Raw genomic sequence first — 17,396 nt, 5'->3', positions numbered from 1 at the left:
ACTTTTTGAGACTGTAGTTTAGATTCATACAAATCAAAATTGTCTGCCTAATCAACTCTTTTACCATTCTACATGTCTCCCTCGGTTCTTGTTTTTTTACTCTTAAGGTTGCTATCAACCATGTAAGTACAACTTTTTTCCCTTAGGGTTGACATGCTGTGCTTTACTCACAATTTTTTTGTAGTCATATGCATGTTTGTCAGAGACTGTGTATAAAGGTCAGAGGACAACTTACAGGAGTGAGTTCTCTCCTGCCATGTGCCATGTAGGTCTCCAGGTATTGAATTTAGGTCATCAGACTTGGAGGCAACTGTCTTTACCCACTGAGCCATTTTGCCAGCCCTTTACTTTCAGTTTTCCCTTGTTCTTATTTTGAATGTTTTTCATTTAAGAACAGAGAAAAAGATTTTAAAAAAAAAAATCAGTTTCACAGCCTTTGTACTTTTCTTTAGTGACATACTAGTCCATGAATCTGTTTGAATCCTTTCTATCTGTTGCTTGTTCCTCTGAGCTTGCTTAATTCATTTATTGGTATTGTTTTGGATTATATGTTATATGAGTTTGTTTTTATTCTATTAATTCCATATATTTTTCTATATTATATTAACAGTTATCCAAAAAATTATAACCTGTCTCCTTGATTAAATGTTTAATAAAACTTTCTTCCTCCCACTCCGTACATCTGTCCGCCCTTCCTTCTTTCCTTCCTTCCTTCCTTCCTTCCTTCCTTCCTTCCTTCCTTCCTTCCTTCTTTCCTTCCTTCCTATTTGCTTGTTTGTTTGAGACAGTCTTTCATGTAGCCCAGATTGGCCTTGAACTCATTGTGTAACTGAGGATGACTGAGCTGATCTCCTGCCCACATGTCCCAGTGCTGAGACTATAGACATGTACCAGCACACTGAGCAAATGGGATGCTTTTACATAAGCTGTTGGGTTCCAGTTACTCTCAGCAGGAGGTTAGCATCACCTATCCTGCTGTCACCAGAGGTACATGTTATGGTATGTGTTTACCACGGATAGTAGTTTATAGTTTTTGCTCTTGGCCCTATCTCAGTTTTATACCTATGGTTCCCATTATGTCTTGCTGCGCCTAATTTATAAATTAAGTTTTATCATAGGTTTGTATATTGTCTAGGGATAAGTATATATATAGTTTGGTATGCCGCCTTGGAACATAGCCCTTGGATAAGAGAAGACTACACTAAATAAAGATTAACCTAATCTGTACATGCCCTTGTAAGTGGAGTGAGTTAATTTAATAAAAGTTTCTTACTTTTAGGACACTTTCTGCAGTAATAGCAAGCTTCAGGAAAATAAAAACACACTGTCTGGTGGTGAAGATTCTGTACTTAGAATAAGCACCATTGCTGCAGCCATTGCAGATGTGTCAGTGAGTACTGATCCTGCCCAGCTTGTTGCCATGATGAAGGCACTCACAAATAAAGGAAGAGGCAAGACTTTTCAGGATGATGAGACACAAGAGGACTGTTCAGTCATCTCTCATTTTGTACTTAATGATTTAGAAAAAAGTAACAGATCCAATGCATTTGATATGGAGAAGTACCTTACAAAAACAGAATTTAGTAGCTGTGAAGGTGCACGAGAGCCCTTTACCAGAGCAGGCACATCTGACATGTGGGATTTATGTTTGCCTGAACAGCAGTCTGTTCAAGACATGAGTATGGTAAATCTTTGTGCTACTAATACAAGGGAAGCCGAAGAAGATACAGCAGCTATTTTTGGTGGTGAAAACAGAGAGAGTGATACTCAGGAATCACTTAGAACAATAACCTCTTCAGATTCAGTTCTTACAAACATGAGAGAGAATAGAAACACAGCCATGCAGAGGATGACATGCTCTGTTGATGAATTACTGGATATGCAGAATAGTGAGAAAGCTGCCTCAGTTCCCATTGTAGCATCCAGGAGTAACCCATCACTAAGAAATCCCAGAGTACCTTCCTTTAGCATTGTAGAACAATGTGAAGAAATACAAGATAACCGAGAGCACAGAAGGAAGAAAGAATGTGTCAGCGAGACCAGCAGCAGTGACAAGCACGTCACCTTTGAAGATGGTCACATAATCTTACATAAAAGTGTTGGTAAGTATAGTGGCTGATCACATTGCAGATGTGTGGAATTGTTGTTTAGTGATGTTTTCTGTTCTTATTGGAGAATGCACCTTTCTCATAGATTTGAAAACTGCTTCTCCTGAGAGTGGTAGCTCTGGCTTTCAAGACCAGGAGAGCTTCAGACTGTCTATGTCACCACTCAGTCATTCTTCTCCCAGTGAAATTTCTGGAAACTTCTCAGGGTAAGTGCTTGCCTCAATCTTATTTTTATTTATTTATTTGTATTATTTGAGAATTTTATATAGGCATATAATGTGTTTTGATCAGATCAACCCCTACTTAATTATTAATTAAAAATATGTATAGGAAAATTAAATTATAAAAAAATCAAAAAGAAGAAAAAATCTCCCATTTTTAGGTTCATTTATTAAAGGCAGTACCTAAAATACTTTGAATTTCTTTACTTCAGTTGTTTTCCCATGTTAGTTTATACTGAGAAAGGGTCTTCGACAGAGCCTACAGCTCCTGTTTGTCTAGTGAAACCAGTAAGCTTTGGGCAGCAAGCTCCTTGGGTTTCTCCTATCCATTCCCTATACTGGCATTGTTGATACATACTGTTACACCTGATGGGTTTTTGGTTTGTTTTCATTGCTGTTCTATTTCTTTACATGGGTGCTGGGGATTTAAACTCAGTTTCTCGTGATTGCCTGTAAGCACGTTACCCACTGAACCATTTCCCCAGAGAGGAAAATGTTTATTCTAGCTTGCATGCCAGGCTGCAGTCCATCATGGAATGAAGTCAGGGCGATAACTCAAGGCAGGAACCTTGTGAATGCTGCTTGCTGCCTAAATCTCTGACTAAAGAGTCATGCTTAGCTAGCCTTCTTATATGGTCCATGCCTAGGGATGGTGCCACTTAGGACAGTGAAGGCAATTCCTCACAGACATGCCCACATAGCAACCCAATAAAGATAATTTTTTCAGGTGATTGGAGACTGTTTCAAGTTCACAGTTTAATGCTAACTAGAACAGGGACTTTCATGGTTTATTCAGTTTTTCTAGTATTGTTTAGTATATCATTTGTGTATTGCGCTATCTTGTTTTTGATTTTTATTTGTATTTTTGAGACAAGGTTTCTCTGTGCACTGGCTGTCCTAGAACTCTCTCTCTGAGGACCAGGCTGGCTTCTAACTCACAGAGATCTGCCCACCTCTGCCTTCCAAATGCTGGGATTAAAGATATGTGCCATCATGTTCAGCTCAAGTGTCTTACTATCTTTTTTCTTTCTACTATCTTTTAAAGATTATTTTACTTCATGTTTATGAGAATTTTGATCAAATATATGTAAGTGTACCATGTGTGTGCCTGGTGCCTGAGGAGGCCAGAAGATGTCAGATATCCTGTGGAGTTCTAGGCAGCCATGTGAGCTGCCATGTGGTTGCTGGGAATTGAACCCACTGGCTGCAAGAACAGCCAGTGCTTTTAACCTCCAGGCCATCTTTCTAGTCCTATGTTTTGCTAATTTAATAATGTTGAGATGAATAATTTTCCTTTAATTTTTAATTCTGTAAGTGTTCTTTTTTCTGGCTTCATAAGAGATTGTTCAACTGTTTTCTCTGTTGAAAGATACTAATAAATGAGCAAATTTGAGTAGTTACTGACATTTCTTCTTTCTCAAGCTGTCTTTTTTTCCCCCTTGTGAATTCAGGCATTGTTTCTGAAAAATATTTTCCTGTTTCATTTCCTTCTGCCCTTAGGTGGGAACTCTCATGATACATTTGTGGAATAAATTTTAAAATTACACCTTTTTGTGGTTATGTGGTGATTGTACTTCTGTGAGTACAATCATGAATGTGCACATGCCTCAGTGCATGTGTAGGGGTCAGAGGACAATCTGTAGAAGTTGGTTTTCTCCTTCTACCATGTGAAAGTCCTTGGGGACTCAGGTCATCAGGTTTGGCAGCAAGCACCTTTACTGCTGTGCCATCTGAGCAAACCCTCCCTAGGCTGTGGTTACTCAGCTTTCTTCTTTTCCTGCCAGATTTGGGCTGGAGGCTCTGATGTGGCTGATGGAGAACAGAATAAGCTAGAAGTAACACGCGTGTGCGAGTGCACCTGTGTTAAGTAGATGTGGGTTTCCTAACAAAGGTGGTTTTATTATTTTGCTTTTTTACTTTTTTTGGATGGGTCCTAGTAAGTGATACCCAGGTTTTCTTTTAGCATGATCTGCCACTCTGCCACATCCTTAGCCTTCATCCATTGAATTTTTTTTTAACTTAATATATTGTATCTTTCTGAGTCAGAGGATAGTATTCAGCACCGTGGTTTGGGGTTTCTGTTTGGGGTTGTTAGCAATGAGAACAGCATTCTGCCATTGAACTATATCCTCAGGCTGTGCTCGTGGCATGGGTTTTGGTGGTTAAGGATGTTTTGTTGTACGCTTGTGCCATGTCTTAATTCATCTTGTATGGCATTTAAGCTTCCTACTTTAGTATAAAAATTATACCTGTTATGAAGTACTTTATATTTACTATTAATTTTTTTCCATCTGGATGAATTTCTCAAATACAGAGTATCTGAGTCAAGGAACTTTTTCTAGGTGCTGCTTAATTGTTCAAACAACAGTTGTTCACTTTATCTGTTTTTACATTTTACTGCCTTATCTATGCCATTTTCTGTGTTGGTTTTGCTGTTTGAGGATAGTGACTTTTTGTTTTAAGTGGTTTTATTAACTGCTGTTTGTTAGGTACTCAATAATTTTTTGTTGATGAATAACTAATTGTTATGTGTCTGTATATGGTATTTACTAATGAAAATGAGGCAACCTTTTCTTTAATGGTAGCTTACCAGGTAGGTCAATAGCAGGAATATAACTGATCATTTTAATTAAAGATAGTAAGTTTGTGGTTGAGTTTCTTCAAGTTTATAGATATACAGGAGTGGCCATTTGCTTAGATAGAATCTAACACCATGCTTGTATTTTTCTTTCAGATGTGTTCTGGAGTCTCTTGATTCAGCTTATCACGGGAGGCCCCACTTAGAGAGTGAGTTGTCTCAGTTGGCATGTTCCCATGCTGACATGAGCAGGCTGACTTATGTGTCTGAACAGGAAAATACCTTTCCTGTCACAGAGGACCACAAGGTAAGTGGCACTTGGACTATTTCTTTAGTAAGGCTTTGAGACCAAAAGTGTTAGTGATGCTTGGCTCAGACTGGAATTCTGGTCTGTTTAACTTCTGTATCGTTAGAATGAATTAATGTGTGTATGCATTTGTACTTATGTCTCTACATTGGCTTCTGCCCACTTCAAAAGAAATATCTTTGACCAAGGTTGAGAGCAGCATAGATCTATAGGTATAATCATAAATATTTAGGAGACACTTTGATAACATGTCTTTTTAAACCTTGGGGTTTATGACACCCCAACCCCCCCCCCCCCCACCAGCCATGGGCCTTTGACCAGGATTACAGTATTAAGTATGACTTCCTTCCCTTGGAGCAGCCCTCAAATTCAGTTAGGAAGCATTTGGTTACACTAACAGTTATCTGTTAGGCCACTCTTGCCCCAATGACTTCTTCTGTCTTGGCAGATCAGTATTGTAGCAGACAGGGTCCTCCACTGTGCAAGCCCATTGATGACTTTTCTCCTGTGATTGGCATAACATCTTTCAATGTGAAGCCTAGCCAACAGGGAGGAAGTTTCTGGGTCAGGTCTAGCTTGATTTCCCTATGCTCTGCAACCAAAGCGTGTTGTGTTTTCAGTAATGGGTTCTTAATCTAGTTATGGTAGCAGCCAAAGCATCTTCCTGACCATTAGCTCATAGGAAGGTATTGTACACCTGGCAGTGGAATTTTCAAATATTGTTTGCCCATGCAGGGTATTTCCACGCAAACTCCTTTTAAAATAAACTTACATTTTTAATTAGCTTTTGATATATATCTTTAGTTTAAAATAATCCATTCCTGTTGCCTGTTCCCCGTCTCTCTCTCAGCAGTGTTTAACTGCTGAGTGATGGGGCCTGGCAGTCTGTCCGCTGCTGTCTTGGACTATTAGTCCTCTCTAACCCTGTTTTCTTTGTCTTTGTGAAGGCTTGTGGTGTGAAGTCAGTGCTTACCACTTAGTAACTTAATCTATGAGGACATTTTTTTGTTACTATTAATAATTGACCAATAATTTGGTCTCTCTTTATATCTTTGTTTTTAAACCTTTGGCTTAGGAGCAACTTCCAATGCAACCAAAGATACTAAGTGAGAGTTAAATGCGCATTTGGGGGTTAGTTCTAGACTGTTCATCTTGCAGATTTATAGCTCTTACTCAGATTCTACATTATGAGGAAATTATAAAAAATAACCATTCTATAGTTTAAAAATTAGAAAAGGCTTAGTGTTTACAAAAATTAGTATCTTTAACTCTTGAAGCATACTTATATATTTATATATTTATAGTGTAAACAGATGACAGGTGTGGGAGGGCTTGGGTGCTGGCTTTGTACTCACCCTAACCTTGTGTCCATATTGTTCAATAGCTTGGCTGCCCTTACTCTTTATTTACTAAGTTATTTTATTTTATAAAGTTAATGGAGAATTCCTAATTTGAAAAATATTAGAAGACTCTGTTTTTTTTTTTTTTTTTTTTTTTTTTTTTTTTTTGGTTTTTCAAGACAGGGTTTCTCTGTGTAGTCCTGGCTGTCCTGATACTCACTCTGTAGACCAGGCTGGCCTCGAACTCAGAAATCCGCCTGCCTCCCAAGTGCTGGGATTAAAGGCATGCGCCACCACCGCCCAGCAAGACTTTGGTTCTTTATGTCAGTTTTAGATGTAATTGGTGTGTACCTTTTATTTCCTTCCTGCTGTAAGACTTTTTATAAAACAATAGATGCAATTTACTTGTATAAGCCTGCATTTCATATTTGCAGTTGTTTTTCTTTGTGCACTCTATGCTTCAGGATACCCCATGTGTATTTCACATTGAGATTTATACCAGCATTGTTTGAATATGTTATATTTTGTTTAATTTATGGATTACTAAAGAAACAAAATTTGTCACATTCAGAGTGATCTCACCAGTGAGCTGAGTACCACAATTGTTCGAGCCAGCCCGACTCTACCAGAAGAACAAGTTATGGAGAACCTAAGAGACAAAATTCCAGGTCATAATGCAGAAAAGGTATCACTGCCATGTGTTATCCAGGCTAAGTCTGGTTTAGGAAACATGACAGAAACTCCTTCTCTGAAGAGCGGATTTGAAGATGGAGAACCTAATTTTACATCTAGTCAAAGTATTTCTTCCAAAAGTGGGGAACCCTTGGAAGCTGGTAAGATGGAGTCAACATCTGGCTCCTCTGAGCAGGATCTGATTGGCCAAGCTCACCTGAACAAGCCAGATCTAATCCACCAGACAGGGCCAGCCTTACCGAACCTCCCTGTATTGAGCCAGAACCTCCCTGTATTGAGCCAGAAGATTGTGGATCAAGGTCAAAGATTAACATCTACTTGTCTGTCAACTGCCAGCAGTGACTCTAGCAGCCAAATTCCTAATCTGGGCACCTCTGGAGACCAGCATAGTCCTGCACCCCACATTTCAGCTCATGCTTCTGTTGCTAATGTGCAGAACAAGCCTGCTGTGTGTCCTGCCCTCTGGACTGGACATTCTCTATACACAGCTCCTGGGGCTCCACAGTATTTGGGGCCAGTCTCTTCATCTGTGAATGCCACCTTGTCACAATGCCATGCAGACACGCAGGTCTGTGGGATTTCAGGGTATTCTCCTTATCCTCCTGTTGCACCAGAGCATGTGGCTTCCGGGGTATATTTAAGACCAAATCTTGCCTCTGGATTGATGGCTCCCTCTTCTCTTTATAACCTGTGTTCTACTGCTGTACACCAGAACTTGCTTAGTACAGCAAAGCCATTTCCTGTGCAGTCTGTTGGTACAAACTATGAAACTGAACCATGGGACTCAGGGAAGATGTCTGGATTTGGTAAGATGCATTTTCTTCTTCAGTATTGCTTGTTGTTACTACCTAAAGGTTGAATTTCCTCAAATGAGTCTACAAAGCTAGTTTGTTTCAAAGAAATGTTGGTTGGAATTAATTTCTTTAATTTTTTAATCTTTAAGATTTATTTTTGTGTGTGTGTGTGCGTGCGTGTGTTTGAGTGCATGCACACATACATGTGCAAGTGCCCACAGGCTAAAAGAGGATATTGGATCTCTTGGAGCTGGAGTTGCAAGTGGGCTGCCTGATCTGGGTGCTGGGATTTGAACTTAGGTCCTCATTATTGAGCAGCAAGTTCTCTTAACTGCTGAGCCAAACTCTCCAGCCCCTCTCCCTTTAGTTTTTTTTTTTTTTTTGTTTGTTTGTTTTGTTTTGTTTTGTTTTTGTTTGTTTTTTGTTTTTTTGTTTTTTTCCTTTTTAAAAACACAGGATATCAGATCGGCCTTACACTTACAACGTAGGGAAAATGACTGAGCTTCAGATCGTCCTGTCTTCCCCTCCCAGTGATGGGACTCCAGGGATGTGTCGCATGGTTTACTTTGGATTATTTCTCACAAGCTTTTCCTTCAGTTTATGTTGAGAGCTTCAGGGTGTTTCTGTGAAGGGGTTACTGAAGTTGGCTTAGAACAACAGTAAATTGGTGGTTTCCTAGGTCTTCTCCTGATGTTTCTTTTCTTCTGTACTTGGCTTTTGCTATTCTAATTAGGAACTGTCCCCTTTTGGATCATTTCCAGAATGAGTTACGTTCCACTGGTTCTTCATGAGGGTGACGTGATGGTTGGTAGTGAGGAGCAGGACTCTGTTCTCATCCACAGCTGCCTCTGCTGATGACAGGCATTGGCTCTGTGGAGCTGGGGATTGTACACAGCCCTTCTTATCCTGAGTGTGAGCATAGGGCCAGGCTAGAGACTGTGCTATGTAGACGCTGTAGCCAGGCATGCCTGGAGCAGCCCTCTGGAGCTTCTCTTCACCTGTCAGTGGCTTTTAACATGGGAGAGAAAAAGGGCCTGACAGCAACAACAACGATCTGTCTCTGTAAAGTCGCTGAGTTTGATTCGTTTTGCTTGTGTTGCGTTGTTTGTTTTCCCCAGAACTGTACAGAAGACAGACATTGTTGGTAGCTTCCACTGAGACTTTTTATGTCAAGGATTCTTACACTTGGGGCATTTATTCTGTAGCTCTTGAGTCCTATGCAATCGATCCCTTTTAACTATTGGTGCTTTTAATCAGATGTTTCGTGTAACTTGCATTTTGAATTACTCTTACGCAGGGAATGCCAGAGTACCTGAGGAACTGAGGTTTCCTCATGCTTGCTGTGTAGGCATTGCTTCACAGACCCTCCTTAGTGTCCTCAACCCAACTGATCATTGGCTACAAGTCAGCATCAGAGTTCTCAGTATTTGTGTGAACGGTGAGAAGGTAAGTTTCCTGTGTCTTCTCATTGGGCTTCACTGTTGTACTTTGGTTAAAAAAAAATTAATCTGTTTTTCCTCCCAGTTCCTGCTTCCATAATGACAACTCTGAGATTAATTATTTATTATTAAATGCCGAGGCCATAGTTTTGGCTCATTCCCTGACTAGCTCATAACTTATTTAACCCATTGAAACTATTATAAGTCTTCTGCGTGGTTAGTTACCACTTCTTCCTTTGGTCTCTCTCTCATCTATCCTGAGTTCAGTTCCCTGCAGGTTTACTTCCATCTCCTTTTATTCTCTCACTCTTTCCCAGAATCCTCTCTTTTCCTGCCAGTGTCTCACTTCCTATTTCCTGCCTCAGCTCATTGGCCATCGGCTTTTTTATTGACAGGTGGTGCTTATAAAAGGTTCTCTCTACACATGTTAATGATGTGCTTGACTTCCCTTACTCTCCTTAGAAAACAGCAGAATCCTTTTATCCTTGGTAATGCTGTATGCACAGACTGTATTTCAGTCCCTCTCTCCTCCCTAACTACTCCTAGAGCCACCCCTCTTTTCTTCCTTTTTCTAAATGATTAAGTTTTTCTTTTGAAAGTTTTTTTAAGGTTAATTTATTTTTATGCATATGAGTACTTTGTCTGTCTGTCTGTCTGTGCACCAAAACTGTACAGTGCCCACAGAGGACAGAAGAGGGTGTCAGGTCCCTTGGACCCGGAGATGTAGATAGCTTTGAGCTGTCAAGTCTGCTGCAAGAGTGTTCTTAGTCACAGAGACATCTCTCTAGTTCCCCTTGGGAAAGCTTGTTTTGAAGTTTTAGACTGTTCTTTGATACATGATTCTACATGTGTATGATCCACCCTGATCACTGTCTGCCCTCCTCCTCTCGTCTTCTCTCATCTTGTCATTTTCTTTCCTCTTGCAAGTCCCTTTCCTGTATTCATTTTTGTTTTGTGTGTGATTCACTGGTTAACACCAGTGAATGGTGTGTAACTGCAGGTTTAGAACTATCCATTGATACGTGTAGAGCTCATGGTTAGGTATAGACATAAAGACAATGAATCTGTGGCTAGCAAACAGTAGTTCAGTAGGGAAAGGTGGAGCCCATGAAGACCTCCCCAGTTCAGGATTAGTCTTGGTAAGCCAGTCTTGCAGGCCCAGTTCAGGCAACTGCACCTGCTGTGTGGTCAGATTTGCAGCGGCATTCCTGAAAGACAGTAGTTTTCAGCCTTTCTTCACACTGGTTTCATTTTTTTTTTTTTTTTTCTGTTCCCTCTTTTACAATGTTCCCTGAACCTTAGAGGGATTGGTATAAATGTCCTTCCTGTTTAGGGTTCTGAGAACTCAGCTGTCTTTTATTCTGAGCACCTTGAGCAGAATCTTCGCACTCATCACTGTTCTCTGCAAAGGGAAGCTTCTCCGAGTAAGGCTGAAGATAGCATTTGTCTCTGGGTTTAAACCTGAATATTTAGCATGTAGTTTGGTACCATGTTTAGCTAAGGAGGACTTGGGACCGCCCTCATCATGAGTGTATCTGGTTTACAGTACTTGGTATGAATTTCCTTTTATCAAGCGGGTCTCAATGTCAGTCTGAAAGTGGTTCTTACCTGCTAACAGTCATGCTGCCATTGCATGGGCGGCCATGTCTTGAGTTTGAGCTCAAATGTCTCTACCCACTGAGTCATCTCACTGCCGCCTTTTTGTTTTTGTTTCTTTGTATTTTTAAACAGACTACCTATGTAGCCCTACCTGACCTGCAGCTTGCTATGTATATCAGACTGCCCATGATTTTTTTTGTGGTCATCCTCTAGTGTTTGCCTTCTAAGTGCTAGGATAATTAATAGGGATATACCACCATGCCTGGCCTTTTCACATCCTTGCTTATGTCTCTGCTGTTCCTGTCTCCCTAACATACATAGAAATACAAATATGATTCTTTTATTTCCTTTTGTTTTATTTATTTTTATTCTTTTATAAATGATGGGCATGTGCAGAGCCATTGCATATAGCAGGCACACGTGGGCTGTAGTTAATTCATTTTGTTTTGTTTGTTGTGAGGCTAGGTCTCATGTACCTCTGACTTGCTAAGTAGCCAAGGATGACTTTAGACTTTTGGTCCCCTTCTTTCCACCTCCAAAGTGCTGGGATTAATATGCAGACATTATTATGCCCAGCTTTTTTTTTTTTTTTTTTCTTAAATCTTTGTTGCTCACATAGAACTTGAATAAACCCAAATGAACAATTTTGGATTGGAGTCTTTTTTAAGCTCCTTGTTGTAACAGCATTTACATTGTAAGATATCTAAATATATTTTACATTTTTCATTAGTTTTAATAGTTATCAATCATTATTTCTTATTTATAAAGCCATATTAATTGCCTTTATCACTATTATTTTCATCCCTGGGTACTTAGAGTTCAATTGAGTACTATTAAATATAAACTACTGTAATGTATTCAGAAAAGAAAGAAAAGAACTAAGTAAGACACTTATTTGGGCCTAATCTTCATTTGGTTGGAGGGATATTGTTAATTTATCTGTTAATTTTCTTACATGATCTTTGAAATCTATGAAAACAATAACTTTAATGTCTTGCAAGGACCTCACATAACCAACTCCAGCTGCTATCAAGAGACTATAAATCTTTCTTCACTCTGATGTATAAGTTGTGAGTAGGGAGGTGGGAGCAGGATCATCAGCAAGTCCTGTCCTGCTGTGACATGTCTAGGCTTTGTTACTGTTACTTGCCAGCCAACACTGGGTGGTTTTTCTCCCTTTTTCCTCTCACTACCTTTATTTATCTGGTAAAATTATATTGTCTCTACCTTAGTTTCTTTTCCTGTTGTGTGGTAAAATACTCTTAACTAGAACAATTTAGTAGAGAAAGGGTTTATTTTGGTTCACAGTCCAAGGGCATGGTCCATCATGGCAGCAGTTCAGGGCAGTAGGAGCTTGAAGCAGCTGGATGCATCAGTTTGTAATCTTCAAGCAAAGAGCATTGAATGCATGCTGCTACTCAACTTTCCTTTCACACGTAGTCCAGGGTCCCAGACAGGGAACGATACCTCCTACAGTGGATGGGTCTTCCCACTTCAAATACAGAAATGAAGATAATCTCCTCAAGCACGTCCAGAGGCCTATCTGCCAGGTAGATTTTGTAGTTGACAGCATTAACCATCACTTCTGCATTCTGTCTCTTACTTTCTTCACTTGCTCATTTGTTACCAGATCATTTAATGAGATAAAATGACTGTCAGAAAGCATTGCAGGTGGAAGGTGAAATTTGACACAGCATGTAGAAATAGAAATTATATCCTAGACAGTCTTCTGGGGCTGAGAATTACTTCTGTGTTGTATGTTTTTTTTAGAAGAGTAAAAGCATCGGTAAATATGTTCTCTTTAAAATCCACTGGAGTGGATATAGTTCTTACATAGTGAGAATGGATTAGTTTTCACTTATTTGCAGGTGGGTATATATGCATGTCATAGTACAAGTGTGCAGGTCAAAGATCAACTTGATTTTCTCCTTTACCACGTGAGTTCCAGGGTTCCAACTCAAGTTGTTAAGTTTGATATTAAGTAACTTTTACCTACAAGTCCCCTTACCAGCCATCAAAAAGCATTTTGCTTTTGAAGTGATTATACCTTTCTATCAATGAGTTACAGGAGTTGAGTCTCATTTCATAACATGTAATGAAGGTCTAGATTTCATAGTTGGTCTGAAGAAGAATCTAAACTAGATCTTAAACTAGATGATTAACCTCAAAAAGTAAAGCCATTTCTAACATCCTACCTTGCTCTTACTTACAGGTGGATCTTTCAACACAAACCTGTTTAGTTTTCAAGAATAAAGTTGTAATAAGACCTCATGCCACAGAAGAAATAAAAATTCTTTTTATCCCCACAAATTCTGGAATTTTCAGATGTACATTCAGTGTTGCTTCATGGTCGTTTTCAGCAGATGCTGATACAATAGTGCAAGCAGAAGCTCTGGGAAGCAGAGTCACCCTCACTGCCATTGCGGAAACCCCTGTTATTGAGGTAACTATTGTAACTGAGTCTCATTTGCTAGTGTTTTAATAAAGGAAGAATTTGTGAGCAGATGTGTTACAATGGTTCAAGCTAAATCTTTGTTGCTTCTTAAATTTTATTTTTTTAGACTTATTTACTTTCATGTCTATGAGTGTATATCTGCGTGTGTGTGTGTGTGTGTGTGTGTGTGTGTGTGTGTGTGTGTATGCCCTACATGTGTGCCTGTGTAGGTTAGAGGAGAGTGTTTGGATCTTCTGGAACTGGAGTTACAAATTGTGAGCCACCATATGGATGGTGGGAATTGAATGAGCACTGAAAGTACTTCAAACACTGGAACCTTAGTTCTTATTTTCCCTCCCTCCCTCCCTCCCTCCCTCCCTCCTTTCTTTCTTTCTTTCTTTCTTTCTTTCTTTCTTTTTTTCTTTTTTCTTTTTTTTTTAAATTCAGGCTCTTACTGCATAGACCAAGATGGCCTAAATATATCCACCTGCCTCTGCCTCATTAATACTGGGATTAGAGGAGTGTACTATATTAAGCTCTTATTTTCTTATTCCAAGATTTGAAACTACTGTGGGTTTTTTTTAAAAATAGGAACTATGAAGACTTAATAAAAGGATTATAGAGTATAAGATTAAGCTGTTTTTCTATGATTTCTCTTGTATATATACTTAGCAAAGTTCCAGTGGATCCTTTCTTTCTCTTCCTCCTTTCTTTCATTGTCCCATGTTGGGATAATAGCCATTGGTTAGGTGATGTACCTGTTCAGATGAAGGGCTTTTGTTTAATTTATCATTTATCACTTAATTTTGCAAAGACATGGTGACTTATAGTTTAAGCCAGAAGTGTGATGGGTGAGTGAAGAGCAAGGTGGCCTTCTTGAGAGACCGGACTGGGGGAGAATCATTCAGAGATTTTCCATAGTTCATGTTTTTGAAAGGAATTAATTTAGCAGTTTATTTTGTTGGAGAGAGAGAAGAAAGTGAACTTGGAGATGTTCTTAAGAACTCCATCAACTCTGATGTGTTTGCCATTTGCTAGGTCTAGGTTTTCAGCTTTTCAAACTATTGATACAAGGGGCCTGTCTTGGGCAATGTAGCATACACAGCTTTCCCCTGGCCACTGCCCATTAGAAACCACTTAAGCTCCTTTCCCTAGTTGTGACAACCAAAAATGTCTGCAGATATTCTCAATTTTTGCCTGTTCAGATACTCTTAAGGACCCTTGAAAGGATGCTTCTCATTTTCTGCAGGTCAGCATATTCCGTTTGTAAGGCTTTTGGACTTGCCCTTGAGCACCTTACACTTGTTAGCAGATGTGAAACATTATGTCCGCACAGTATTTCAGGTTTCCATGTCATGCCACTGGTGGCTTACATCAGGGGTTACTTAGCATTGTGGAGCTGTGTTGGGTCTCAAACCAAGGGGCCTACTGCACTCACCTGAGAAGCTCAGAAATGCCAATGTCAATATGTGTGAACTTTGAGTTTAAAAGACAACTTTGAGAAGCACTGTAGGTAGGTGTAATGAGATGCAATAAGTTCGTGTGCACTAGGCCATTCAAGTTGCTGTCTTAGAAGCTGGGACTGAACATGGGCCTTCCTTTCATCTCTTTGGTTTAAAGTCTGTTTTGACCAGTGCTGATCTTTCTATTATTTCTTTTTTGTTTGATTCCAGTTTCTTTTAACATTTTTTTTGTTCCAATGTCTCTTTAAAATTTAGCCAATTTTTTTTCCTTCCTTTTCTGCGTTTTTATTATCCCAAGAGCATGTTGTGGAAATGCCAAGAAGGCATGAAGAGCTCTGTGCGTCTCAGCTGGAGCTCTATGCCAGTGCTGGTATGGCCTAGACTCGGGCTTTCATGTTCTCCCAAACTATCTTTTGAAATGTACCCATCCCTAGGAAGGTTCCCCATTGTTTTTTGAACAGCAGGACAGAATTTTCAGGTGGTTTTAAAGACAATATTCCTAGAAAGGACACACTGAATTTCAGGACTGTATTATGGTGTTTATATTTTATTTCAGTTTTGCCCTGCTCACAAGGATCCTAAAATATACTACCTTTGGAAAGTGTCAAATCTCAACTATCTTGGGGGTTAATTTGGACCTCTTGACCTTCATTGTCCATTGTAGAATTCAGCTCCCATGTTTCTTTTATTTCCTTGTATTTTCCATAAACTATAAAAGAAAAGTTTATGCATTTTAAATATTGTATAAAATCTCACCCAATTTGTTAGCTTGTTCTCTAATGTTAAAGACAAACCAGTCTCCTACATGGTATACACTCATTTTTAATCTTTGATATGTCTATCATTTTAAATGGACATCATTTTATTTTTTCCTTCTTTTTTTATTGGATATTATATTTACATTTCAAATTTTATCCCCTTACCCCATTCTCCCCATCACCCAGGAGCACCTTATCCCATCCCCCTCCTCCTGCTTCTATGAGGGTGTGCCCCCACCTACCCCCCACTCCCACCTCCCCACCCTCAGATTCCCCCCCTCAGTGTTCAGCCTATGGACATCATTTTAAATACTCTTTTTGTATCAGACTAAATCTGAAACATTCCAAAATCTTCATGAAGTTGTGAAAGGAATTAAGGAGTTAATCTAATTATAGGCCTAATTAAAAGGAGATCTATGTTTTATAAAATGTTGGTTTCATCTTAAGATCTAACAGTGTTTTCAAAGTAGCAGTAGATACTTTGCCTTATTCTGTAGTATATTTGGATACATGGCCTACTTTAAAAGACTTTAACTCTTAGTTTTATACATAATAATAAAGTAAAATGGAAAATAGCATGGGAAAACTTAAGTCTAAGTTTATTCATCATGCTCTTAACTGTGGTTGAAAGAAGGACGTAGATAAGATAATTCATTAATAATAAATTGCTTTTCTCACTCAGTTTTTTTCTTCATACTTAGGTAGAAACAGAAAAGAAAGGTGTTCTGGATTTCGGTGACTTGGCCTATGAAGGCTGGAAAGCTCTCCCCCTCAAGTTAATAAATAGGACACATGCTACTGTGCCAGTCAGACTGATTATTAATGCTGTAAGTCCTAACCTTGAATTAGAGACTACCAACAGATATGTTGATTGGAAATTATAGGCAGTCCTATATTCTTGGTTAATTTTTCCTTATAAAAGTAAATTATACTGCTCAGGAGCCTGTTAACAAAATACTGCTGTGACTCTGCTGAAACTGACTTTTGTGTTCCAAACAGAATGCCTTAGCCTGGCGCTGCTTCACGTTTTCCAAAGAGCCCATCCGTGCTTCTCTGAAAGCTGCTCCTTATGCTGATATGATTTCTCAGCTAGTAGCCCCGTCTGTAGTTAGTCATGTGATGCCTGCCAGTTACGATGGAAAGGTAAGTTGAGTCAGTTTAAAAACAGCTGGCTTAGGAGTAAAGAACAAGTTTCAATCTACTTTTAGCTCATTGGGATTTCAGTCTTAATGTACATTAAAATTTTGTTTTTCATTTCATAGGATCCAGAATTTCTGATAGTTTGGGTTACTTTCCATAGCCCAAAGAAACTCCTCACTTCAGGTATCATATTTTTTGGGGGAATTATCCTATAATTAAACTTCAAATTTACAGTTTTACTTTGTTAATGAAAATGACAGTATTTTAGGCTATTGCCAAGAATTTTACATTGTTTGGAAAATGGGGAAGATGGCATGATATTTTGGGTCAAACCTATGCAGGTACTCTGTCTAAGTGAGGGCTGAAGAAAACCCATTTCCTCCCTACTTATCTCTCAGTCATACCTATATTTGGATTGTGTCTTAGTCAGGGTTTGTATTGCTGCAATGAAACACCATGACCAAGTAACAAGTTGGGGAGGAAAAGGCTTATTCAACTTATACTTCCACATTGCTGTTCATC

The 17,396-nt window shown here is 39.1% G+C and overlaps 1 protein-coding gene across 5 annotated transcripts in view; it reads left to right on the top strand.

Annotated features, from left to right (window-relative positions):
* Window positions 1-17,396, top strand: part of Cep192 (centrosomal protein 192) — an 87,205-nt gene that overhangs the window by 28,633 nt on the left and 41,176 nt on the right. For all 5 annotated transcript variants that reach the window (XM_076912522.1, XM_034517717.2, XM_076912523.1 and 2 more), the window contains 9 exons: window positions 1,280-2,102; window positions 2,194-2,314; window positions 5,064-5,214; window positions 7,126-8,053; window positions 9,339-9,487; window positions 13,292-13,522; window positions 16,436-16,561; window positions 16,734-16,877; window positions 16,997-17,057. In XM_076912522.1, the coding sequence (XP_076768637.1) occupies window positions 1,280-2,102; window positions 2,194-2,314; window positions 5,064-5,214; window positions 7,126-8,053; window positions 9,339-9,487; window positions 13,292-13,522; window positions 16,436-16,561; window positions 16,734-16,877; window positions 16,997-17,057 (2,734 nt within the window). The remainder of the gene's footprint in view (window positions 1-1,279; window positions 2,103-2,193; window positions 2,315-5,063; window positions 5,215-7,125; window positions 8,054-9,338; window positions 9,488-13,291; window positions 13,523-16,435; window positions 16,562-16,733; window positions 16,878-16,996; window positions 17,058-17,396) is intronic.

Source organism: Arvicanthis niloticus, chromosome 14 (assembly GCF_011762505.2).
Source record: "Arvicanthis niloticus isolate mArvNil1 chromosome 14, mArvNil1.pat.X, whole genome shotgun sequence".
Taxonomy (NCBI): domain Eukaryota; kingdom Metazoa; phylum Chordata; class Mammalia; order Rodentia; family Muridae; genus Arvicanthis; species Arvicanthis niloticus.
The sequence above is the reverse complement of the archived record's forward strand: the minus strand, read 5'-3'. Positions and strand labels throughout refer to the sequence as shown.